This window comes from Lynx canadensis, chromosome C2, assembly GCF_007474595.2.
Source record: "Lynx canadensis isolate LIC74 chromosome C2, mLynCan4.pri.v2, whole genome shotgun sequence".
Taxonomy (NCBI): domain Eukaryota; kingdom Metazoa; phylum Chordata; class Mammalia; order Carnivora; family Felidae; genus Lynx; species Lynx canadensis.
Window position 1 is genome coordinate 89,022,231 of NC_044311.2, and position 26,930 is coordinate 89,049,160.

The 26,930-nt window shown below is 42.1% G+C and overlaps 1 protein-coding gene across 5 annotated transcripts in view; it reads right to left on the reverse strand.

Moving 5' to 3' along the window:
* The window catches only part of LOC115523297 (kalirin), a 482,303-nt gene that overhangs the window by 107,936 nt on the left and 347,437 nt on the right, over nt 1–26,930 (reverse strand). For 3 of the 5 annotated variants that reach the window (XM_030329203.1, XM_030329200.1, XM_030329207.1), the window contains exons 12-14: nt 20,047–20,255; nt 16,325–16,499; nt 1,764–1,959 (exon numbers count right to left, since the gene is read on the reverse strand). In XM_030329203.1, the coding sequence (XP_030185063.1) occupies nt 1,764–1,959; nt 16,325–16,499; nt 20,047–20,255 (580 nt within the window). The remainder of the gene's footprint in view (nt 1–1,763; nt 1,960–16,324; nt 16,500–20,046; nt 20,256–26,930) is intronic. The other 2 variants (XM_030329206.1, XM_030329205.1) reach the window with 1 other exon arrangement.

Genomic DNA, 26,930 nt, shown 5'->3' on the forward strand with positions numbered 1-26,930 from the left:
GTTGAAACACAGATTGTCGGGCCCCACCCCAAGATGCTGATGTGGCAGGTTGTATAGGCCCTCAAACTTGCATTTTTTACAAGTTCTCTGGGGATGCTGATGCTGCCAATATGGGGACCACACCTGAAAGTTCCTGTCCCAGGGCACGCCAGACATCAGCTCTTGTGATTTAATCATCATGATAAAAGCAGTGGTTCTCAGCTCTGGCTACACAGTGGAGTCACCTGAGGAGATTTTGCTGACGCGCAAGACCCATTCAGAGGTAGTTAAATCAGAATATTTGCACTTGGGGCCTGGCACTGCCATTTTTAAACGAGTGCCCAGAAAGACTGCAATGTGAATGGCCCTTCTTGGGGCTATGCGGGGCACAGTCTACACCCTGGAAACAAGCCTGGGCAGCCACAGCTGTTCACAACACAAATGAAAATTCACGGCAAGATTATGCTGAGCAAAGTGAACAGAATTTACCAGATTGTCTCTCCTCTGGTTAGAAGTGAAGTTTCTTTGAATGTTGTTATGTATTCCTTCAGGTCATTCAAACAAACACAGTAGCCTACAGTCAAGTTTGCTTGCAGGCTAACGTCTGCCTGACACTCTCATGATTCTAAACATCCTTCACGGTCAACAGGGACATGGACCAACTGTGTTTTAAAGAGCTGATGGTCTGAGCCCCTGTCTGCTTCTTCCTGGAGGGTGAGAAACCTGAGCCAATAAGGACCCAGTGGTGAAAGCAATGAGTGGGTCTAGGTGGAGAGACTGTGTTCCAGCACTCTACTGTTCATGTGCCCCCATGAGTGACTTCTTGTCTTCTGGACTAGCTGGACCATGGGACAGCTATGGCTCTCTCCAGTTCTAACACCAAAGGCCATTTTGGAGAGCGGCAGGTGTAACAGGAAGGGTTCATGTATTTGTTGGGTAAATAGTGAATAAATCTTGAACACGAAAAGAAGTGAAATCTGGGTAACTCAGCCTTGTTTTTTTGAGAAGTTATAAAATTATACGACCTTGCCATAAATTTTTATCATCACTTCTTACACTGATGCACAGACCAGTGATAAAGAAAACAGGTCTGTGAGAGGCCTGAACCGGAGACCTGGAGCCAGCGCTGGGGTTGGAGGATAGAGCAGAAGAGGGAGGTTGGGGAGTAGAAGTGCCATGTCTACACATTTGAATACAATTCGCATGGCTGGCTGGCTGCTTTTGGAGCCCCTTTGGTTTGTCCCTGCAGGCCGCCATTCGTTTTTTAATCAGCGCTAATTTCCAAGATTTGTGTTCCCCATTCTCTGCACAGCACCAGGAGACTGTGGCCCCATCCTTATCTTCCTTTTTTAATGTTTATTTTTGAGAGAGAGAGACAGAGACAGAGAGACAGAGACAGAGTGCGAGTGGGGAAGGGGCAGAGAGACAGGGGGACTGAGGATCTGAAGCAGGCTCTGCACTGACAGCAGTGAGTCTGACTGGGGCTCGAACTCACGAACCATGAGATCATGACCTGAGCCGAAGTCAGACGCTCAACCAACTGAGCCACCCAGGTGCCCCAAACCTATCCTCATCTTTACTGGTGCCTAATGGGGCAATCTCAGACATGTTATTTCAGCTCTCATGCTTTAATTTTCCTTTTTTTAAAATGGCAAAAATCTCTGTTCCTGTGTCGGAGGGTATAGAATGAATGCGCAGAGTACAAGTGCTGGTTGGAGTCAAGCTGGCATTTTTGTTTTCATCACCTCCCTGCCAGAAGAAGGAGGATGGGAGAGGTCACTTGCCTGAGGCCTGGACCTCCATGATGTACTGGTGCAGATCCTGACCCTGCTGGATGACCTCGAAGGTCATGTTGTTCATGGCCAGCTTCCGCTCCGTGTGGCGTTGCAGCCGCTGCTCCGCAAGCGTCAGATCCTCTGTATTGAAGTCATTCATCTGCCGGAGCAAGTCTTCATTCCAGGCGTCTAGTTCTGCTGTCACCTGTTAGGGAACGACCGTCAGTATAGGCTCTCAGGTCCGTGAGAGCCTGCTGAGCTGAAGCTCACCCATTCCAAGCCCATGCATGGACCCATCCCTGCTTTGCATCTGTCTGACTCCTAAACTCATTTAAGCACCAGTGCCACACCCCCACATATGCACACCTGTAATTGTGTTTCATGCCTCTGTGTGTTTCGATGTCGATAGCAGCACAGGAACAACAGTAAATGTTGGATGGTAAGTTACCGTTTATAAAATTTTTGCCTACCCCATTCTATTCCACCCCCACAATGACCCAGACAGGCCCACGGGGTGGAGATCTCCAGGTCCATCGTACTGAAAAGGAAGCTGGTGTTCACTCAGACAGATGGAATCTGTCCAGAGTTCACCCTGCTAGTGAGGAACATACCTGTGGATATAACTCAATTCTTTTTCTTTGTCCAGTATACCACAGTGTTACTCAAAAAATCTCATCACTGGAGAGGACCTCAGAAATTAAATATGTAAGTCTCACTGTTTCTGAGAAACAGAAACTGAGGGCTGGAGAAACCCGTGAATGGCCCCATGTTACACAATCAGAGCTGGTGTACATCAAACCCAGGGGCCCCATGTGGTTCCCTTGTTCTGTTGTGCAGGACTCTCTGCCTGCAAAGGCTAATCCCTGGAGATGGTGACTAAAGGTGGAAACAAGAGCAGACTTCTAGAAATCCAAGCAGATATATGCTATAAAAAGGCATGATTCTAATGAAGACTGAAGCATGTAACAAATGAAAACCCTGCCCTAAGACAAACTTGCCAACGGGTTACTGCTCTGTACCTTCACCCATGTGACTTCCCCTGGCTCACCCTTGAACACATGACTGCACAGAGAGACTGAATCCTACACTTCCTCTACACTAGCTGCCGTCATTCACAGACGGGAACTCGGCAGTACCGAACAAAAGCAATTCCACCCGATCTGTGAATCAAAGAACTCTTCTGACATGGTTTTCAGGGTCGCTGTCTCATGCTCATACCCCCAGGTGGCCCTGTGAAGGAAATGGCACAGGGACCATCACCTTCTTTTCTGAGAAGAGGGAATGAAAGCCTCACCCCACATCAGACAGTTGCAGTATGGCCCAGGCAGCCTAGGCACGAATCCTAGACACTCCCCCCTGCTGTCCCCTTCAGTGATTTCCATTATTATGCATCTCCCCCCCCCACCCGCCCCCACAACCACTGACCTGTGGCTGACAACTACTACTGCTCCAGGAACATCCGGGGACAGAGGGAGGGAGAAGACCAGCTTGAGGCAGCTGGGAGATGGCACACTTCTATCCTGTGCTGGGGCCATGCAGACTGGAATGGGATAGACAAGTGGTCTGGCACAAGGGGCTGACATCTGGGGCACACAGAACTTCATTTTTTGTCTAACAGTAAGACCTTTCTTCATGGAAAGGGTAGTTGCTGTCTTGGAAGCAAAGATGGGGGAATTGTAAAAATACCACTTTTCCTGTCCTAGGTTCCCACCTCATTGCCCCACATCTTTTCAGGTCAACTAAGGGATCCATTGAGCTCAGCAGGAAAACCTAGTATCTACTTATCTTGGGGATCTGGGAACCAGCAGGTTGACAGACAAAACAGGATTTTGTTGTATTCCGTCTTTTAAAAGTACTTCTCTAACTAGAGTAAGGAATTAAAATGAGAATAAGAGAGATAATTGATTTATAATTTATAGGATGAATAGGCCTGTATATTGATTAGGCCCATATATGTTTTTCCTTCATGTATTTAAGAAAGTTTAAGTATAATTTACATAACAATAAAATGCACATATTTAACTAAGCATTCAGTTCTATGAGTTTTGACAATTTTATTCACCCATGTGGCCGTTACCAAAAAACAAAATATGGACCTTTCCATCACCCTAGGGAGTGTGCTTGTGCCCTTTTCCAGTCAATTCCTGCCAACCTCCACTCCTTGACATACCTCAGGTACCATATTCTGATTTTTATCACCATGGATGTAGTTTTGCCTATTCTTGGATTTCATACTAATGAAATAGTACAGTATGCATTCTTTCAGGTCTGGCTTCTTGTATTCAACATGCTATATTTATTTATTTTTAATGTTTATTTATTTGAGAGAGAGATAGAGAGCAGGCAGGGGAGGGAAGAGAGAGGGAGACAAAATCCCAAGCACGCTCCATGCCTCCAGTGCAGAGTCTGATGTGGAGCTTGAACTCACGAACCATGAAATCATGACCTGAGCTGAAACCAAGAGTTGGACGCTTAACCGACTGAGCCACTCAGGTACCCCAACATGCTATATTTAATATTCATCCATATTGTCATGTGTATGAGTAGTTCATTCTTTGCTACTGCTAAATAGTATTCCATTATATAGATGTATCACAATTTATCCATTCTCTGGCTGATGAACGTTTGGGTTATTTCTCGGTTGTTTCCAGTGTTTGCCTATTATAAGTATAGCTGATGTGAAAGTTCTTATACAAGTCCTTCTGTGGACATATGTTTTCATTTCTCTTGAGAGTTGCCTGGGAGTGAAGTCATAGGGTCACAAGGTAGGTGCATGTTAAACATTCCCAACAGCAATTTTACATTCCAGTAGGAATGTGTGAAAGTTCCAGTTGCTCTATATCGTCACCATCATTTTGTATCATCAGTCTATTTAAATTTAGTCATCCTGGGGGCGCCTGGGTGGCGCAGTCGGTTAAGCGTCCGACTTCAGCCAGGTCACGATCTCGCGGTCCGTGAGTTCGAGCCCCGCGTCGGGCTCTGGGCTGATGGCTCAGAGCCTGGAGCCTGCTTCCGATTCTGTGTCTCCCTCTCTCTCTGCCCCTCCCCCGTTCATGCTGTGTGTCTCTCTCTGTCCCCAAAAAAATAAATAAACATTGAAAAAAAAATTAAAAAAAAAAATTTAGTCATCCTGGGGGGCATGAAGTGATATCTCATTATGGTTTTAGGATACTAATGATGGTGAGCACATTTTTCATATGCTTATTGGCCATTCTTATCCACTTTTGCAAAGTGTCTTTTCACATCTTTTGGCCAGTTCTCAAAAACTAGGTTAATTATCTTTTGCTCATAGATTTGTAAGAGTTCTTTTTTTAAAAATTTATTTAAATTTTAGTTAGTAAGCATACAGCACAAGATTGGTTTCAGGAGTAGATTTCAGTGATTCATCACTTACATACAACACCCAGTGCTCACCATAACACATGCCCATAAGAGTTCTTAATATATCCTGGATAAGTCCTTTATCAGATATTGTACTGACAACAGCCAAATAATTTTTTTTAGGCTATTTCCTGACCTATAAACTAAAGAAAATTAGAATAAAACAAAGACAACAAGCATGAAAGAAGAGCCTGTTTTTTCTTTCAAGTTTAAGTTTTGTTTTGTTTCCATGAAACTGAGTTTATGCAGGGTCTGTTTGCTTCAGGAAGACTCCACAGGGGTCCAAAGGCAGGAGTATGTGGAGAAGAACGTGTTGAGGCTCCTGGTAAGGAGCAGGACACAGTTGAAGTTCTTTAGTTGGGAGAGTGAGCCTCAGAAATCTGGGATCTTGGGAATCTGAATCTAAAACAAATGTGATACGTGTCCAGCATTCTGAAGCTGGTGTTTCTAAATTCTTTCCCTCTCCCTTTCCCTATCTTCCTCTACCCTAACCACCTTGACTTCGTTAGGTTGAGGGCCCAAAGGATGAGAATTCCAAGAGGCTACTCAACACATCAGCCTGACTTCTAAGGCTGTCCTGCTGGGGTCTGCTCTCTTTTCTCTCGTTTGACTCTTCTAATTACCCCCAAGCAGTGATGCCCAGATCCTTGAAAAAGTCTGATTTGTGTATTTCTAGTAGTTGCTGGAGTTCATTTTCTTTCCTGCACATTTTATGTTTTGTCAAAAGATGTTCTTCCATTGCGTTCTTCCTTCTTACCTCTTTCTGAGGTGCAAGACTTGTACACAGCAGGGGAACCTTTTTCTTTTTTTCTTTTTTTTAAGAAAAAGCTGTTTTCAAACCTAAAGCTTACCTACTGTTAATGAACAAACCTAGCTTTCCAGTCTTATCTCAGGCTCTTCTGTTACATAAACCAGTCAGCTGGTTACTCGCTGACCCTGAGAGTTGGCATCTGCCCTCTCCAGCTTCCTTCCCTGGTCCCATTGCCCTGAAATGCCCTTGTTTCTTCTCCTAGTCTGCTCAAGTCCTTACCACTCTTCAAAGTAAACCCTCTGACGTGAAGAGCTTCATGACCACCCCCAGACCCAGATGTTTTTCTCTGGCTTATTTTGTAATATCAAACATGGACTTGTTTGCTGATACAGAGACCATGAAAAGAAAATCCCGCACTAGGGAATTAATTTGGCCATTTAACTCCATTTGGAAAAGAAACCTGAAAGAATTTGTTTCGGGCAAAAAGTAGGGCCTGAACCAAATGAATGAAAGATAGAACACAAGTTGCCCACAGGGCATTCAGCTTTCAATCACCCTATTTTGCTTTCTCCTTCCACTCAATTAGGTCCATCTCAGCTCTGGCCCACTCAGTTCCCCTCTTGGCTCCAGTGGCTCCCATCTCCCTCTCTCTCCTGAATTAATTGGAGTGTTAGGATACAATGACCTCTTTGAGAGATACATTGGCAATATTTCTAATCTAACAATTGTCTACTAGAGCCATAGCCATAAGGGAAATCAGAGAAGGAGCAAAACAGAAAGAAAGGATAAGAGGCAGTGGGAAGTGGGAAGGCTCACTTCCAAATGAAGCCCAAGACTTTCCTGCCAGATGGGATTCACTGAATCCAGCATTCTGCTGACACAGACTAACCAAGGGACTTGGTTTAGTAGCTGCCTTGGGCTTTGTTCTCAGGGTGCCCACTGCACTGGGTCCTCCTATTTTCTGGGTCTTCCCCAGTATTTACGTATAGAGCACACTTCAGCCCTTCCCCTCCCAATGTTTCATCCTGTACTTACCCAAGTCAAAATTCACCTGCCACTTCTCTTCCCTCTTCCTCTGGTCTATTCCCATCTACTTATCTCTTTACTATCACCTGCAAATTTGGAAATCTCACTGTGAAGTCCTTTTCTCCAAATCATTTGAAGATGCTGGTAATCCTGATGAAGATCATGGCCATGGGTTGAAGAAGGTATCTACCTTGTATAGGCATACCTTGTTTTATTGCACTTTTCAGATACTATGCTTTTTACAAATTGAAGGTTTGTGGCAACCCCGTGTTGAGCAAATCTATTGGCACTATTTTGCCTACAGCATTTGTTCATTCCATGTCTGTGTCACATTCGGGTAATTCTCACAATATTACAAACTTTTTCATTATTATTATATTTGTTATGGTGATCTGTGATCAGTGATCTTTGATGTTACTACTGTAATTTCCTTGGAACACCATAAACCACACCCAGGTAAGATGGTGAACTTAATACTATGTGCGTTCTGACTGCTCCACCAACCAGCCATTCCCCCATCTCTCTCCTTCTCCTTGGGCCTCTCTTTTTCCTGAGACACAACAACATTGAAATCAGGCCAGTTAATAACCCTGAAATGGCCTTTAAGTGTTCCAGTAAAAGGAAGAGTCTGTATGTCTCTCACTTCAAATAAAAAAATAGAAGTGATTAAGCTCTATGAGGAAGGCAGGCATGTTGAAAGCTGAGACAGGCTGAAAGCTAGGCCTCTTCTACCAGCTAGACAAGTTGTGAATGCAAAGGAAGAGTTCTTGAAGGAAATTAAAAGTGCTACTCTAGTGAACACTCAGATGATAAGAAAGCAAATAGTCTTATTGCTGATATGGAGGAAGTGTTAGTTGTCTGGATAGAAGAATAAACCAGCCACAACATTCCCTTAAGCCAAAGCCTAATCTAAAACAAGTCCTAACTCTCTTCAATTCTGTGAAGGCGGAGGAGGTGAGGAAGCTGCAGGTGAAAAGTTGGACGCTAGCAGAGGTTGATTCATGAGGCTTAAGGAGAGAAGCCATCTCCATAACATAAAAGTGCAAGGCAACGCAGCAGGTGCTGATGTAGAAGCTACAGCAAGTTATCCAGAAGATCTAGTTCAGGTAATTAAGGAAGGTGGCATGGCTACACGAAGCAATGGATTTTCAATACAGACAACACAGCCTTCTATTGGAAGAAGATCCCATCTAGGACTTTCATAGCTAGAGAGAAGTCAATGCCTGGCTTCAAAGCTTCAAAGGACAGGCTCTCTTGTTAGGAGCTGATGAAGCTGGTGACCTGAAGTTGAATGGTGACTGAAGTGCTCATTTGCCATGCTGAAAATCTTAGGGCCCTTAGGAATTGTGCCAAACCTATTCTGCCTGTGCTTCATAAATGGAACAACAAAGCCTGGATGACAGCACATCTGTTTACAACATGGTTTATGAAATATTCTAAGCCCCCTGTTGAGACGTACCATTCAGAAAAAAATATTCTTTTCAAAATATCACTCCTCACTGACAATGCACCTGGTCACCCTAGAGCTCTGATGGAGACATATGATGAGATTAATGTTGTTTTCATGCCTGCTAAAACAACATCTATTCTGCAACCCATGGATCAAGGAGTATTTTCAACTTTCAAGTCTTATTATTTAACAAGTACATTTTGTAAGGCTATAGCTGCCACAGATAGTGATTCCTCTGATGGATCTGGACAAAGTACATTAAAAACCTTCTGGAAAGGATTCACCATTCTAGGTGGCATTAAGAACATCCATAATTCACAGGGAGAGATAAAAATATCAACATTAACAGGAGTCTAGAGGAAGCTGACTCTAGCCCTCACAGATGACTCTGAGGGCTCAAGACTCCAGGGGAGGAAGTAACTGCAGATGTGGGGGAAACAGCAAGAGAATTAGAATCAGAAGTGGAGCCTTAAGATGGGACTGAATTGCTGCAGTCTCACGGTAAAACCTGAGTGGATGAGGAGTTGCTTCTTAGGGATGAGCAAAGAAAGTGGTTTCTTGATATGAAAACTACTTCTAGTGAAGACGCTGTGAACATTGTCAAAATGACAACAAAGGATTCAGAATATCACTTCAACTTAGCTGATAAAGCAGCAGCAGGGTTTGGGAGGCTTGACTCAATCCTCTTCTTCTTGAAGGAAGCTCTACTGTGGGTAAAATGCTATCAAACAGCATTGCAGGCCACAGAGAAATTGTTCAAGTACACATTGTGTACATTAAGGTCCAATCCTGTTCCAACTAACAGTGGGAAGGAAGGATCCAAAGCACTTCATTATGGTGAGATGCTCTGAAACACAAGGGCTGTCAACTGCAAAATGAGCATCTTTCTGTTTCATGATGCCATTATTTTTATTAAGATGAGAAGAGTGAAAGCTAAATAGTTTCCACTGACCTACAAGTGTCAGATTATAGGGAAAGACATGCTGCAGCTAAAGAGACAGTCTTATTGCATGGGAAGAGCTATTTTTATCTCTAACAGGTTTTGTATATTGATATAGGTTACCACTGTGAAACCAAAATTCACCAAATTACCAGAGTCATTTATTCTTCTTGTCTAGTCTAGTATTGTCTTTTCTGAGAGTTCTTTTTGTTTGTAAAATCAATTTATAAAATGTTGAGATTAGTGAATTCTAATATATGTTATTTTAAAGGTTTATTAGAGCATTTTCTTCTGTTTTATTAGGAAATACATATATATATATGACTTGTCTAATGAGTTAAAATATTTATTTATATAGCTACATAAAGACCTCTAGGGATATAGCAAGAACTTTTGGGAAAAGCAGAAGGGTTTGGCAATAAATAAATCCACCGAACCATTTTTAATTTTTGGCAAAATAGTGTCAGTTTATATTGAAACATGCTATAATTGTTGAGTTACAATGTTCAGTTACCTGATTTCTATTCCAATAGATAATCTGGATAACTGGATATTTTTTATGAACAATTTCATGTTCTTTTCTTCATTAACATCATGGTAAAACAGAGATCTTTGATATAATCATGACTGATCTTGAGGGGGTCTTGACTGGATCTTGAGTGGGTATTTTGTCCCTATCTTTGTCTCTTAAGGAGTTTGAGACCTGTGGGAATCTATTCTGTTTTTGAAAGATCTCTCCTTTGTTGAAGAGCTCCTACAACGTATATTGTCTTCTCATTCATACTTCTCAATGCTTGAATGTCAGAGTGATTTTCTTCCTGTGTAAGTGAAATACTTAGTCCTGGAGCTTACATCTGCTTCCTTATACTGAATCCCCAGTATCCTCACCAGAAATAAGCATATAGAATTTGTACTTTGATATTACACACTGAGTTTAGGCCCACAGTGCCAGACATATCCCATTACAGAGTGATCTGAAAAATTTCCTTCAGGGATCTTTGATAATTTACCAAAAACAAGTGACTTGCCAGAATACAAAAGCTGTGTGAATAATCATTTTTTTTATTTTGTTTTGTTTTTTAGGAAGGAAGATGGTAGGAGTAGCACCCCCAACCCCCTACCCTAATGATCCTGAAATCAATTTAACGAAAGTCTAGAAGAGACTATCAAATTAATATTTTGTGTAGACTTTGGTTTACTTTATATAATTTATTCTGCATTTCCTTCTCAAAGGAACTGGTGCATATTTAGAGAATGCTACAGTGATCCCTGGGAGCAATCCACAAAGACAGTTCTCAAGCAGAGCTTTTCTTTCTTGTTATAGTTACAATGTTGGCGGATTTGAGGCATGTTCCAAACATGGAGCACCACATGGCTTTGCAGAGTCTGACGCTGTATCTGTAGAAGAAGAGGTTATGAAAGTGGACCAGATGATGTGGTCCTCAGATGATCCCAGGCAATAGAATGACTGTGCAGCCTGATGGCCCTGCATCACCAAAGGAAAACTTCCAGTAAAGCACCACAGGGCCCTGCCTGACCTGGCCAATATTTCAAATAGCTACAATGTTGAAGCAATAATAAATTTACCTTGATAGGCTGAAGAACTGGGCCAAGAAGAAAACAGTACAATTTGAGAGGGAAAATGTATAAAAGCTTCTATTTAAGTTTGTTTTTTAAAAGTCAAGTGCTTTGGAAGCACTTTGAAAAAAACACCCAGGGGCTTTTAAGGGAGCACAAGCCTAGCCAAAGCAGGGGTCTATGTCACTGAAAAGGCTCCTCACTCCTGGCATGCTCTGGGAGAGCACCAGGGTCCTGGACACACTGCACCCAGGAGTGTGTAGGAAAGCATGGCCCTTGCCTTCAGCAGAGGGCACCCAGGTCTCCATGGTGTCTTGAGACCATGTCATATCCGGAAGGACATGAATAAGTTGGGTATATGTGCCACAGAGAAGGGCTGATGATGAAGAGAAATAGTTACCAAATTTTTAAAGTCAAGGGGACTGTAGAAATAACTATATAATCTCAACATTTCTCAGATAAAGGAAAAGAAGGCTATGATGACCATTTTCAAATATCTTTAAGGCCGTCAAATAAAAGAGGGAACAGATTTATTCTGTTTTGCCGGAGAACATAATTAGGACTAAAGGGCAGGAGGGTGGAGATTCTGGTTCAACACACTGATGAAATCCTGAGCTCCCTTGTCTGCCCTCTTCTCCCTTCCCCCCAAACCCCACATCTAGGCTTTGGAGATACCCCAGTAGAGAAGTGGTGGCATCCCCTGGAGATGTCAAAACCTGGCCACCAAATTTTACCTGTCTTCTAGATGTAATCTCACCAAGAAACCTTCCATGGACAGCCTGACTAAGCTAAATATTCCTGCCTCAGTGATCTTATCCAACCATGAGTCTTCTCTCAACAGAATCATCACATTGTATGATGATTCTATTTTTCTGTTTCTCTCTAGCTAGCCTTCTAATGGCAAGGATGGTTTGTATCTTCAATGCCCAACATAGTTTTTGATTCATATTAGGTGCTCACTAAATGTTTAATTGAGCTGGATCAGGCAAGAGGCTGACGGAGCAGTCTCTTTCAAATACAAGACACTAAACGCCCTTGCATACAACCAATTGAAGAGCTGAGACCACCAGTAAATTTCCATCAACTGCCCCTCCGGAAGGCAGAATTTTCTTCCTTGAAGGCTATATTTTCCTCAGCCCCAGCCTAACCACAACCAGTCCTAATGTGACCTCTATAGATTTATAGTTGGCTGTTTCATTCCTCACTCAGGTTAACTACACAGATTAATTTTCAGGTACATTGAACAAACTTTGATTGTAATTATAGAGTCAGAGATTTAAAAGAAAAACTGTAACTGTGGCCCATTTTTCATAAAGTTTCCTATTTAGAGTATCGTTCCTGGTGCCATTTCTAGTGCTCTCTAATGTGAGTATGACCACCCCAGGGGATGTCCCAGATTATCCACTGATAACATAAAAATTTTCACCGTATAAATATGCTTATGTATGTGCATATTTATTACATGCACACATATTTGATTAAACCATAAGAAAGATGCAAAGTTTCCCTAGACTTTTACTAGCAGACTGATGCTGGAGTCTCACTGCAACCACTGGCAGATGGTGGGGTGGGAGAGGGCTCTTCCAGGAGGGCGGGAGCGCACAGAGCAGAGGGGCTGACTGTGGCTTGTTTGTTGGGTTGCTTTTAGCATATTTTAAATTATTGCTCTTTTCATGAACCCAGTTAAAAAGATTTATCTATTATCTAGTTTTAACTAATCTTCACAGAAAGACACATGGCCTATCAAGTTTCCTGCAAAGAAACTGCAGTTTGAAGATAATAATAAGCATGAAAGCACAAGAGAACTTTGAACTCTGTCAGCCACCTTATGGGTAAAGAAAGACTGATAATCTAATCAGAACTGTCAAGAAGCCAGGCCAAAAAAAAAATGATTAGAAATTATCGAGAAGGTGATTTGAAATATGAACCACAACTTCTAATGAAAAAGCTACACTTCACCCTAAGGGCACACTGAGTTCTGAGATTACTAGTCAGTGATAGCAGAACATGTGTACCATTCATAAACTAATATATGCACAGATAGGGAATTGCAAGTTCAAAAACATTTTAAGAGAGTGAACAATCAAAAGAGTTTGGAGACCACTGGCCTAGTCTTGCTTCTAAACATATTTTTTATTTCTTTCTGATCATTCTCATCAATTGCAGAAAACTTCGAAATGCATGGAAGCTTCAAAAACAAGAGAAAATCCACCCACATTCTTACCGCCACAAAATAAACACTATTGGTCTCTGCTATTATAACCTTTTGATATAAAATGTCTTTCATTGAGGGAAGCTGAACGTACAGGAAAAACGTTACAGAACATTATGTTCTGATATGGGTCACTCTGTCCAGTCTCCGTGGAGGCTAAGAAGGTATGTCAGGAATGCAGTTACAGTCCTAGTTTTAAGCATTTGCCTAATACATTTGAGTTAAGTTTCACTCTTACTGGGGGTGCCCTATGACTTCACCCCAGGTTATACTGTGGGCGCCATATACACCATTCTCACTGAGGAAAAGGTGACTGGTAGAGCAACTCCAGTACTACCTTAATTTTTAAATTAATTAGCCCATCTCAGGCATCAGTGACATGGTTAAGGAGTCATGCTTAGATTTCCAGATGTCAGGGGAGCAGGCCTGCTCTGCTTTTCAGTAATCCCCAGGAATTCCAAGCATGTCCATCAAATGCCTTCCTCTAGGAAGGCTTCCTCCAGGAAGCCATAGCTGAAAGTCTCTGCAGTAACAGCCCTGCCCTGGCTAATGTCAGCTCCAACATGTCTCTCGTTAGAGAAACCACCCTCAGTTTCACACTCTGACTCTTCTCTAGACGTACTCTTCATGCCCATGGTGAAACACTAGATGGTATCTGAAATAATTTCATCACCCTCAAAATTAACTTCTGACAATTGAGTTGGGGCACAACTTCTCCATAGGTTTGGCAGGATTTCCATTTCGATCTGAGATGAAATGCAGCATTTCCCAAGCTTTGGGCCATATCCCAAGTGGGGAACAAGACCCCTTCTAAAACCTGGATGCCACTGCCCAAACCAGAGGGTGCCACCAAATCATTATTTTTATCTCCCTCATACTATGTCCCCACTTTGCTCTACTGCATACCAAGTATCCAGGTTGTTGTATAGTATGGGGTGGGGGTGGGGAGAGGGAAGTTTTATATAATGCAAAGGCTGAAGAATTCAAATCCTATAATTGAAATAAGCTTCTCTAGTGCAACAGTTAAATAGGATCCACTTTTAAAGTATTTGATTTATAGTTCACTTTGTTTTTTAAAGGGTAATTTTGGCATATACTCTGGATTGTTTTTCAGGAATGGAAATGGATTTTCCCAGAACCACTGCAGGCAGACATACCCTGGTGATGCCTCCCGCCCCCTCTGGCTCATGTCAGGGGTGTAGTTCATGGCAAACTGAAGCTATCTGTCCCATTCTAGAACTAAACCAGCAACCCTGACCTCAAAACCATGCCCTCTAATGAAATAAAACTTAAACAGCCAAACCCTCAGATTGTCTCCTTCCTCTTAAGCATTTTTGGATGTGGACCCAGAATGACAGAAGAGTAAAGAAAGACTACAATTGCAATATCACCACACCAGCTAACATCATCTCCCAATGGCTATATTCACTCTTGGTAGGTGAAGTGGAGCCAAGGAGGGATGATAGGAGTCCTGGAATCAAATGTGACTGCTTATTTCTGAGAGCCTGACTCCCAATTACCAAAGATTAACAGCTCACACCCCCCCCCTTTTCCTTCTTTGTTACCTTTGTTACTCAGCTTCATGAAGTTCACCATGTTCTCTCTGCTGCGTGCCCAAATCTCTAACTTTCCACTAGTATTCCTACTAGTCTTTCAACATATTTTCTTAAGTATACATTTATTTTTCTTAAAGTTTATTTGTTTTAAGTAATCTCTACACCCAGCATGGGGCTTGAACTCATGACCCCAAGAACGAGTCGAATGCACCTCTGGCTGAGCCAGCCAAGTGGCCTACAACATATGTTTGAATACTAGTAGCCACCTGAAATCCTTTTGAGTGTAGATTCAAAATAAATTAGGTAAAGGGTACACAAAAAATCACCTAAAGTTATAGAACAAGTTGTAAGGATAATTGAGATCCAGATTTAAAGACTTCTCTTTTCCTTTGTTCCAGAAATTGTCCAGAATGCCCCTTTTAGACCATGAAGTCTTTAAGCAAGAAACTGTAGTGGCTTCCAGGGAGGCAAGGGGAGAGGTATGTTTTTGAGAAAAGAATAATCATAGGACAATAAGGGATAGGAGGGATTGCTTTAGGACTCCTTTTCTTTTACATTTCTGATTCTCAATATAAACATTTTTGGTCACAGAATTGAAGAAAAGAGCATCTTTTGCCAGGGCAGTTTTCTGGTCCTGCCTGGGTCTGTTTTGGGGATGTTGGAATATCAACATTTAAAAACAAAGTAATTTCCTTCCAAATCAGTTTCATGAAGCTTCCACAGATATTGTTGGGAAGATAGTTCCCAGACACCCAGAAGCCCCAACTGTGAGAAGAGGGTTGGAATGCAAAACCAAATGTAAAAGAATGATGGGTGGAGAAGTAGCTTTCCCTAATACCATACCAGCAGGGAGCAAAGAGAAGACAGTGGGTCTTTCATTTAACCCTTTGCCATCCCTGAAAAGGACAAAGTTCCTTGGGTGTTAGATACTCTCCACACCCCAGGAGCCCTCCTGGCCTGGTTTTAGTTACTGTTTCAAAGCAGAAAATAATAAAAGGTGGATATTATGTGGAGCAGACATTATTAGTAGGCATCACAAAGAGGATATAAATATACTATAACATCTGATCCTGACCTTGCCAGAAGGAACTGAGGAGTCCATGAGATGAATCAAGATGGCCTTAGCACAGACTTACCTTCTTAGTGAGCACAAAGCAAACTGAAGAAAAGGTCTTCTTCCCTGTGGCGCCTGACTTCCCGGCTGCTCTGTGATTTCATCTAGTTCCTGACCAAGGTCACCAACTGAGGAGGCCTCCAAATTTTAACATCTACCTCCTCCTCCTGATGCTAAAGGATCCAATCACTAACTCAAATAGACAACTCCATGGTCTTTCAGGAACCAAAGTACCAAGGGTCCACATAATCCCAACCAAAAGCCTTCTTAGTGAAGTCATCCCAGACAGAGAGTGAAACAGAGAGGCTCTTCTTGGCTGAGCAGGTGAGAAGGACAGAGGAATGGAACATGGTAGAATGTGAACTGTGAATCTGTTGATTATAAAAATGTATCCTTGATGCACAGTCCCCTGATTCCCTTAGGGTACTGCCTGATGCTCCGTTCCCAGCCTTTGATGCAGTGCCCTTGACCAGGAAGTAGCCCATTCTGCAGCCCACCCCCCCCAGAACTCTCCATGACTCCCTCCCTCTCCTTTCCCAGTGCCCCCCTCCGCCACCTCTACCTCAATGGTATATTGCTCGAAGATGCGCAGCTGCAGGAAGATGTCTAGCTTGATCTTCCGCTCGTGGAACAGCTCCTCCATCTGGACCTGGGCATCATCCAGCTGCTGAAGGACTGACTCGATGTGGCTGATGGAGCTGCTGTGGGGTGTCTTGTTGTTGGACACAGCCGAGTCCCTGTGGCAGAGCGGGGGAGAAGGGAGGGGCCTTTCCATGTTAAAAGTGATATAGGGGCAGGGGGCCTTCCTCATTTGAGCAAGGTGGATATGAATCAACAGGATCATTCAAGATGTTTATCAAACTCCTACTGTGACCCTGGCACCATCTCCTTAGTAGGTGAACCAACGATACTTGTATCCTCTTTGGGGTTCATAGCACTGTAGCTCGAGACTAGCTGCTCTCCTCTTTATTCCTCAGAACTCTGAAAGCCATCAGACAAAGGAATGCATGGAAAGGGCTCTACAAAGCATAATATATTAAGGAAATGGAATGGTTCCATACGTATATGTAGCCTAATATGCAGAGTTTTACTACACACACATACACATGCATATGAGTAGACACATTAATCACAATGAGTAAGAGTAGACAAATTAAAGGCATATGAAAAAAAATCACCCTTCCTAGTTTTATCTCACAGGATTGCTATTAAAATAAAATGAGATCATGGCTACCAAAATTATTCATCTACTTTATAACGCTATGCCAAAGTTATGGGCTGGTGTTATTCCACAAGCTCCAAGCTGTAGTTAGGAAAACACAGGATCTGGAGGCCACAAGCCCAGATTGTCCCCACTCTGCACACATGGGCTTGTGGCCTTGGGAAATCACCTCCTGGAGACCCCACTGCCTCCTGAAAAGTGAACTTAATAATCCCTGCTCACTTCTTGGTTTGCTGTTAAATAAGACAGTGAATGGAAATGTGCTCTGTGAGCAGAAACATGCTGTGTTAATAATGGCTGTTAATCCTGAAAGGACACAAAAGAAGGGTCAAGTGCTGACTGGGGCATGGGCCTAGCTGGGGAGAGTAGAGGACAGGGCACAAAAGGCTGGGACAACAGCAAAGTTTCAAAGAGGATGAGTTCCGATTTGGATTTGGGCGTTAAAAGAAAAGGACGACCCCAGCCAAGCAGGTAGGAGGGGTGCACTTTCTGAGCAGGAGCATCTATACAAAAGTGGGAGGGGAAGGTGGCATGTCATAGAGGGGAACAAAAAGTAAACAAATTGAGCTGCTCAGAGAAGTAAAGGGTGGTGAGGCCTCCTAAGAGATCATTATAATAGGAAAATTACAGGAGTTCAGAAGTTTAGATTCTATATGGCCCTAAAGCTTGAAATAGATGGGCACATTCATTATCTAGTGGCATCCTGGTTTCTTGTACAATGTAAGAGGTTGGAGGACAAACCATCAGCAGGTTTTCTGAAAACCAGTCCTTTTAGCCTGTGTTTGTCTCAGAAGCAGCAGGATCTGAGCTCATCCTATATTTCTGAAGGGGGCATAAGGCCAGTTGTCAGGGGCCCCTCCTTCTGTCATTCTGAGAGCTCCCGATTCCACCTGCAACTCTGGCCTATTTGGGCACAAAACTCCACCATTGCACAGACACCCCAATCATGAAAAGAATATAAGGCATGCACTTGATATGCTGAATTATGCATTTGTTGAGGACTTTGCTGTTGGAAGGATATGCTTGTTCTTTCTGACTGATCCTCTCAGACTTTTTTCCATCACAAAGCTTTCAGAAGAAAGAGAATGATTTCTGACCATTTTGTACAGTACCTATGTCAGCATCTCACTCACTGGGAATCACAGAAATGATGCAAAAACCACCTTAGGTGCATCAGTAATGATTGCCAGAAAAGTCATGGAGACCTAGGGAAGATGTGTTGAGGCATCCTGCCCATTTCCACTAGGCACCATTCACTTCTTTTCTTCTTTGACTAGTCTTGAAATTAGGGAGGGGATCCTAGGCTAGAGTCAGGCTAATGAGGGAATACATGGTCACCAGTGGTTCTTGATCACACACCTATGATCCTCTCTGACATCCATGGAATTTAAACCCGTAGAATGGCCATCAGCCATGTCACTACCTTCACCATTACAGAGTAGCCTTCAGCCCTTAGGCATCATGCAAGGTTGGCAGTTGAGAGCAAATGTCATCCCCACAGACCCAACTCACACAGAATGGAACTGACCAAGTTTATGAAAAGTTATTTGGAGAGAAAACACTAAGCATCACAAAATTCTAGAGCTGACAGAGCTCCTAGAAGAACCTCCTTAATTACGCAGACAAAACAGCTGAGGGCCAGAGAGATTAAGTGACTGCCCGTTATTTGGAATTTTTTTTCAGAAGCAAATAACAGTAGGGTTTCCTAGGTAGGCAGACAAAACTCATGTATGATATATTTGTAAAGATGAGCTGGAGGAAGAAGGGAAAGAGGCTGTCTTGTTAGTATGCAACAGGAGGATTCAAAACATCTCATGTGCATGTTTGGAATAGACATGATTAATTTCCAACAGAAAAACATGCCAGGGCTATCTCCAGGTAAGTTTTTCATTGTTTAATTGGACAACTGGTACAGGGTGGGGGAAGCCCTCTCCAACTGAAGTAATTCCCTCAGGGCCCAGCGCTGGCCTGGGACTTGCTGATGAGATTATTCCTGTCCTGAGCTGGCAGAGGTCCCAGCACTGGGTGATTTTAGGATAGAACAAGTCCCTGCAGGCAGACATCATTAGCACCGTCAAGTCCTATTTATACAGCACCTGGGCACAGGGGTGGTCCTGAGGGCTTTCTCAAGGCCTCACGACACTTTATCTGAGGAGCCAGCGCCCTTGACAGGGATAGGAACCTGGATATTGATGCCAACAGAAAGGAGTCAATGGTGTGGATGATTCTAAATGAATAGAAGGTTTTAGACAGGATTTTCTTTCTTAGTTATGTTTGTTTAAGTTGATACAGAAGGAGTTGTATTTTCTGGGCAGCAAGGAATGGTGGAAGGGTCATACGTGGGTAATGGAGAACAGAGTGGGATGACAATACAAACTCTCTATATCCTCATGGAGGACGGCTTTGGATCCCCAAAGCCAACCATTTTTGCCAGCTGGGGCACTAGAGTTCAGAGTTCAGCCTGAGATCAGATACCAAATAACACTATACTCCATAATGGCTATTTCTCCACCTGACCAAGTATGCCATAACTCTTTCTTGTTTTTTAAGTTTTATTTATTTATTTTGAGAGAGACAGCATGAGCAGAGGAGGGGCAGAGAGAGAGAGAGGGAGAGAGAATCCCAAGCAGACTCCATGATACCTGTGCAGAGCCTGAAGTGGGGCTCGAACTCACAAACTGCGAGATCATGACCTGAGCCAAAACCAAGAGTCAGATGTTTAACTGAGTGAGCCACCCAGGTGCCCCGAATATGCCATAATTCTTAATGAAGATGTTATTATTTTCTGTTGAATGTTGTTAACTTTTGTACTTATGTTACTTATTGATTGCTAAATAATAGCATGAATGATAAATAATTCCTTGAAACATCAGAGCTTTTCCATTTACTTTCATTCTAAACTCCAGTTGGGTATGGCACAGGCATTTTCATATCTGACAGATGGAGAAACTGAAGCTCACACAAGACCACAAAGCTGGTGGTGGCTGAGCCAAGACTGGGACATGACTTATCTCACATCTAGTCGAGGGCATTTCCCACTGGAAAGCACTGCCCATGCTGACCTGGCCTCGCTGGGCTCCCCCAGGGAGGGAGGCGCTGACCTGAGCTGCTGGATAAGGTCTTCGCCTTCCTTGATGACATTGAGCGTGGCGTCCAGAGTGGCAGTCTGCTGCTGCTGGAACTGCTTGATCAGTTCCTGGACCGCATCCACTGAGTCTGCACAGACGTCCTCCAGCATCTCCTTCTGAAGGTCTTCCATCCATGTCCACAACTGTGGGGGAGAGAGCAGAGACCCCACTCAGGGCAGACAGGAGAGGCCAGGGGTGGAGCAAGGACAAGATAGTTGGGACAGGGGTCACCCAACCTACCCTCAACCAGTCAGTGCAATGTCAGACTATCATTCTCATCAGCACACCTATATTTATATTCATTACTCATCTCTGCTAAGTTTACTCCATTAATGGTTCCATTCCCTAAGGATGATCACCACCTCTGGCTTAACCTCCCTGTGGTTCAGGGAAACTTATAATCTTAGAGCAAGGTTGATTGCTCATCTTTGAGAAAGTAGGAAGAACAGAGGGCTGGTGATAGACATATATTATTTCATCTTTCAGAAAGGAGGATTCTGCACACCTCAGGCAGCTAGATGCTGATTCCTGGAAATGTATCATGATTTTGGAAATACGCAAAAAAGAATGTGATGCTCCATAAGAACCAAATGAAGATTAATTTTAAAAATATGTGCTATGCTAAATTATTTGTTTCTTTTCAGGGCTACTAGGTTGGTTAGAAGGTTGAATGCTAAAAATGTAGCTTATCTTAATTTCAATATAAGTATGAGACATTTCCCCCATGATATTCAAAGCACTGAAATGTTGTCAGGGTGATATGACTGGTCAGACAACTTTAAAAGAGCTAAGTGTAATGTTTTGAGCAGAATAAGGATTAGAAATGATGAAGAGTTGAACTGAATTCTGAAAACTCATGTAATGATAGCTCTTCCTCATACAGAAACTAGGTCTCCAGTGGCCTGCCACAGTGCTCTACTGCTAATTACTCCTCTGGAGCATGCTCATAAAATGACGGAGGGAAAGACAAGTCTGATGCTTACTTAAAAATAAGGAATCTTCACGTGGCTATCCAGAAAGATCAGCTCAGGGCTCTACCAGGGGCGGGGGTTGGGGGGAGGGAAACAGTATAGAGAGAAAATTGATAGAATCAGAAGATGCGGATTTTGGCCTCTGTTCTTCCTATAACTCGTGGTGTCTTTGAGTAAATCACTTCACCCTTGCCCATCTATGACCTCGTGTGTAAAAAGGAAAGCATTAAATAAAATGGCTAATTGCCTTCTGGCTCTAACATTTATGTATGTCTTCCATGTTAAGAACACGGATAAACATCCATCTCAAGAATATCATCTCATCTAGTTAGTTCTCAGGATGGTAAATCATGGTATGGCCTTTGTAACTAGAGATAAGAAAAGAATCAATAAAGAGAGACAAAAATAGTCTTCAAGTTTCAGACAAGTTATTCTTTGTTCTTCAGATAGGAGAGGCTCTGGATGTGACAGAAGAGGGTGAGTTAACAAGAACACTAAGCCGTAGAGGTAGCATGTAAGAGGGTATAAAGAATGTCCTTCTTTGACAGGTGAGAAACTCTCTGAGCCTTAGTTTTCTAATCTACAAAATGGGAGTAACATCTGCCCTGCTCATCAAAGACTATGGATATTAAATTAATTATTATTAATGCTTTAAGTAAACATATAGCATTATTAATAAGCTCATAGTGTTGTGATGATAGCTGCAAGGAATACAAATTATTATTATTCAGTGTTCCTGTCATTTAGCAGTTAATAATCTGGTTGTAATTCAGTTTATTTCCTTTAAAAATAAACTTTTCTATTATAAAAACATAAAACAAGTTTTCCAGACCATATAAGCTGGATTCATATTTCTATAAGTATGAGTGTATTTATTACAAATCAGTATGAAATCAGGAAGTTCAGGATACTGGTCACTGTTGCTTCTTGTTATTTCATACTTTATGGTTGCCATTTTGCCTGGAGACCAAAAGCATTTTCTAAAGGTGCTGAAGTCCCTGGGTAAAAGATAATGGGTTCTCTGAAAAACTACTGGATACAGAGGCAATATAGCATGTAGCATGGTTAAGAATTTCAAACCCCTGTGGTTCCTGGGTGACTCAGTTTGGTAAGCATCCGACTCTTGATCTCAGCTCAGTCTTGATCTTAGAGTCATGAGTTCAGGTCCCACATTAAAAAAAAAAAAAAAAAAAAAAAAAAGAGTTTCAAACCACAGTTCTACCACGTATCAGCTATATAAGCTTGGGCAAATAACCTACCCTGTCTGTACCTCAGTTCCTCAGTATTCCTTATCAGTAAAATGGGGATAATAGTAGCGTTTATCCCCACAGAGTCATAAATATTACTAATTTGATATATATGTGTGTGCATGCATGTCTGTGTGTATATATACACAAATAAGTGAGATATATCTATATCTATCTATATAGATATCTGTATCTATATATATCATTTAGAAACAGTACTTGGTATATAGCAAATGCTAGATACTATATTTAAAAGATATTTTTGGGGGCACTTGGGTGGCTCAGTCAGTTAAGCATCCGACTCTTGATTTCAGCTCAGGTCATGATTTCATGGTCGTGAGATCAAGCCCCGAATCAGGCTCTGTGCTAGGCATGGAACCTGCTTAAGATTCTCCCTCTCTCTCTCTCTCTCCCTCTGCCCCTCCCTGCTCTCTCTCTCTAAAAAAAAAAATTAAAAATGTATTAAAATTTTTTTTTAAAATGCTTGTTTATTTTGTGTGTGTGTGAGATAGAGAGTGCAAGCAAGGGAGGGGCAAAAAGAGAGGGAGAGAGAAAATCCCAAGCAGGCTCCTTGCTCAGCACAGAGGCTCACACGAGGCTTGATCACATGACCATGAGATCATGACCTAAACCAAAATCAAGAGTCAGGCACTTAACTGACTAAGCCACCCAGGCACCTCAAAAATAAAAGATATTTTTGATGCAAGCCACCCCTAGATCCAACTAGAAGGCAGAGGGAAAGTGTGAAATACTTCTTCCATTTTTAACTGGTAAAAGATCAACACTGGATTTGGTCCTTCAGAATGCTAGGCTGAGCTGGGCCTCTCTTTGCTGCTTTGTCCTGGGATGTCTAAGGAAAGCCTAGAGACTGGAAAACCTAGATATTTCTGAAGGTAAGAAAAAAGGGGGGGAGAGGAGGGGAGAGGAGGGGAGAGGAGAGGAGAGGAGAGGAGAGGAGAGGAGAGGAGAGGAGAGGAAGAAAAGATGTGAAGAGAGATAAAACCTGGACACCAAGCCTGTCATGTAAGAGAAGGAAAAGAAACTCAATGTCTCAAGGGAGGACAGGCATTGAGATAGAAGACTGATCAGGGTAAGGTTGGCACTCATTGTTACAGGAATAAGAGAGAAAAGAGGCGTATATGAATCTTGAGAATTTTATTTGAATTAAGATAATTTTGTTCTCAGTACCATCCCTAAGCTATTTTAATGGCTTCATAGCCTCCCCCCCCCTTTATTTATCCTTAATAAAACTTGAACACTTCTGGTGTAGATGTACAGAAGAAAGCATCATTCTTTCTGAGGACATCCACCATGATTCATGGCACTCCCTCCTCCTGATGGTCATGCAGTTAAAGAGCAGGGACAAAGACAGAACTTTCCAGATAAAAATGAGGTGTCAGTGTTACAAACAAGGGGACCAGGAAAACACTAGGGACATATGAGGATACACTCTGGCCTCTGAAGTCAATATTATTAAAACAACATGTCCTCCCCCCAAATATTCTTTGACCAGTAAACTGAAACTGATTTCTCACACTTCGGTTCCCATATTCTATTGTATTATAAACAAACTCTTGTTTAAGGCAGAGTGAAAACCTACTTCCTACTAAGGAAAATCAGCTAAGAGATAAATAGTAAGATACAATACTCAGTGCAGCTCAGCCCAGTGGTTAGCAGCTTGATAAGAAAAGGAAGCAGTCTACATTCAAGAGTTTAAAATGTCAAATAAAATTGCTAGTGATTAAAGACAATTTGACTTGGAGATAGTGAAGGGGACTTCAACACCAAATACAAAGGGTTAGTGACATCTTTCTCCGTTTTTCCTTCTGTTAAAAGAACAAACAGAAGGAAAGGAACTCTTGAATGGAATTGATATTTACTAGCGATAATTCTTGATTCTGCCATTGTCAGGCTATTCCGTGAGCATGGGAAAACTACTTTACTTCAACTACTTCATATTTAACATGGTGTGTGCACGTGTACACATGTATATGTGTGGTCTCTCCAGCTTGTCTCTAAAATCCCTTCCAGCTCTAACATGCTATGGTGTCTCTTAAGGCTGATGTCAAGGAGAGGGTAGTAAAGAAATGCTTAATGTGTATTGAAAGATCGAGGAAGTAAACGTATTGTACACAATGGGATTAAGGTTTCTTACTGCCAGGGGAAAGGGAGAAGGTTGGAATAAACTTTTTTGTGTTGAATCAGAATTTTAACTATACGTATGGGTATTTTATATTATAGATATATAGATATAGACAGATAAACACAGATGTGTGTGTGTGTGTGTGTTTAAAAAAAAGAAAGAAAGAAAGAAAGAAATGCCTCTCTAAACTGCAACTCTGCAGTCACAACTTAGACACTGAGACATCCGAAGTCCAAAAAGTTTAACACTAGTTTGAGGATAATTGTGATACCAAGTTAAGACACTATTTACAACCTAGAAAGCTTGAGTAGTGAGTCACTTGCAATCCCATGAGGCCACATGTACACAGTCACCTCCTGGTGGCAGCAAATTTAAATTGCAGGCTCATAATTCTGAATAAGCACCTCCGAGGCATAAAGTGGACAGAACTGAACATTAGTGTCACTAAACTATGAGTAAGGATCAATATTCCTTTCCTAGGCTGCAATTTTCCTATCCTGTGGGTTTCCTTCTGTGTATGTGTCCATCTGACTTATCCCTAAAGAGCATGCCTAGGTTGCTTTGAAAAGAATTCACATCAGAGAGCTGCTTCTGTTACTAATTTACTAATTATCAGGCAGCACCAGTGAGACCTAGTCAGAATGGTCTCTCTCTCTCACTTCAAGCTACAAGAAGCAACGACTGCCAGAACTGGGTAAAATCATGGAGTATGTGAGGTAATCAGTAACAGCAACCATGTATTTTTTTTTTCCCTATTGTTCTCCATTTTGCTTTCTCTCCCCTAGGGTAATCCTCTTTATCTTCTGCTTATTGAGAGTCTCACACATTAGCACTGTGCTTTCTCCATTAATCCAGTGCTCCAGAATGACTCTCACACTTCAGCCATTTCCAGACGTTCTTCTTGATCAAACATACCTGTACTGTGACCCACCCCTTTAGGGGTCTGCTCTTTGGTTGGCAATGAATACTTGGTCCATGTTGATATACATACTTAGAGGCTTTATGTGTTCTTTCTCTCAGAGAACACATGTGGTTGCGGCCCCAAATACCTATACCCAAAGAATGGGCCTAACTTGAGAAGTTTGAGAACATTCGCAGGGGTAAAGTTAAGGAAGACTTAAAGTTAGTTAGAAGCCTACATAAAGTTAGTCCTAATAGTGAACTAGTGAATTTAGGAGGGGCCAGCCCATGGAGCCTATCCTGCCTGCAAAGTGGGACAGCCTGAGAAAGAGGCAATGGAAAAAGGCAGTCAGGAAGGGACAAGGAAAGGAGATACTAGGAGGTTTGTAGAAATAATGAGGCTTATGGATAAGTGGTTAAGGAAAGAGGTATTTTACTCTATCACTTTCACCTGCTGATTGGCTAGTCCATCTGCACAGCCCTGGCCGCCACTGTGATGATACAATCGACGGCCCCAAGATGTCTAATGGACACTAGTTCCACAGGGTAAACTGCCCCTCCCTCATTTTGAAGAGATCATTTTTCTTTGGCATCAACTATCAGCTTTTATTTCTTCGATAAGCACCATGACAGTTTGGCAATTGAAATAGAGGATGAAGTGGTCTTGATCTTGAGAGTATCATCCCTTTTGAAGACTGATTTAGTTTTGGTTCTATGGTGGGTGGTGGGTAGAGGAACATGTGTACACGTGAGGGTCTTGAGAAGTGTGTGTGTGTGTGTGTGTGTGTGTGTGTGTGTGTGTGTGCCTGTTTGAGCAGGAAATAGCATGGAAGAATGATTTCACAAGGTTGGAAACAAAGAGAAATGGGCATTTAGTTAAGCTGTGTAATAAAGAGTTGAGGTTGATTATCTTGGCCACATTCTTCAGTTAATTTGACTCTCATATTATTACTACAAAAATACCTAAAAAGGGATATTTTGAAAGCCCAGAAACTGCAGTATTTCCATGGAAACACAGCAAGGAAGGAGAATTCTGTCTGGACAATCTCTGCAGAGCAGATGACACCTGCTACAAATGCCTTCTCCCTGGACAAAGAAAATGAGGACCTGGGTAAATTCTCCTTACATGCTTCCTCACTCTCCAGACCAGCAAAATGCCAGCTGCCCTCCTGTCCCCAGGCAAAAAGAAGCTATTTGAAAGTTGAGCACAATATATACTAATACCTGAGGCTTTGCAAGCATAGGAAGGTCCCAGGCACATGTTTGTCACCTCTCTTTATAGTGTAACTTTTCTCTCCAAGTAGGGATGACAAATTTTGTTTTTGTAAAATAACATTATTGGGATTGTTATTGATTTTCAGCTGAAAATATCATTGAAGAAAAGTTATAAAACCAAAAAAAATGCAAAAGAAAATTAAATCACCCATAACATTTAACTTCTTTGTATATTTCTTTCTAGTCTTTATTCTACGTGCATATCAAAATTGTGGTCACGCTGGATATACAGTTTTTTATGTATTATACTACAAGCCCTTTCTCATGCTATTAATGAACTTT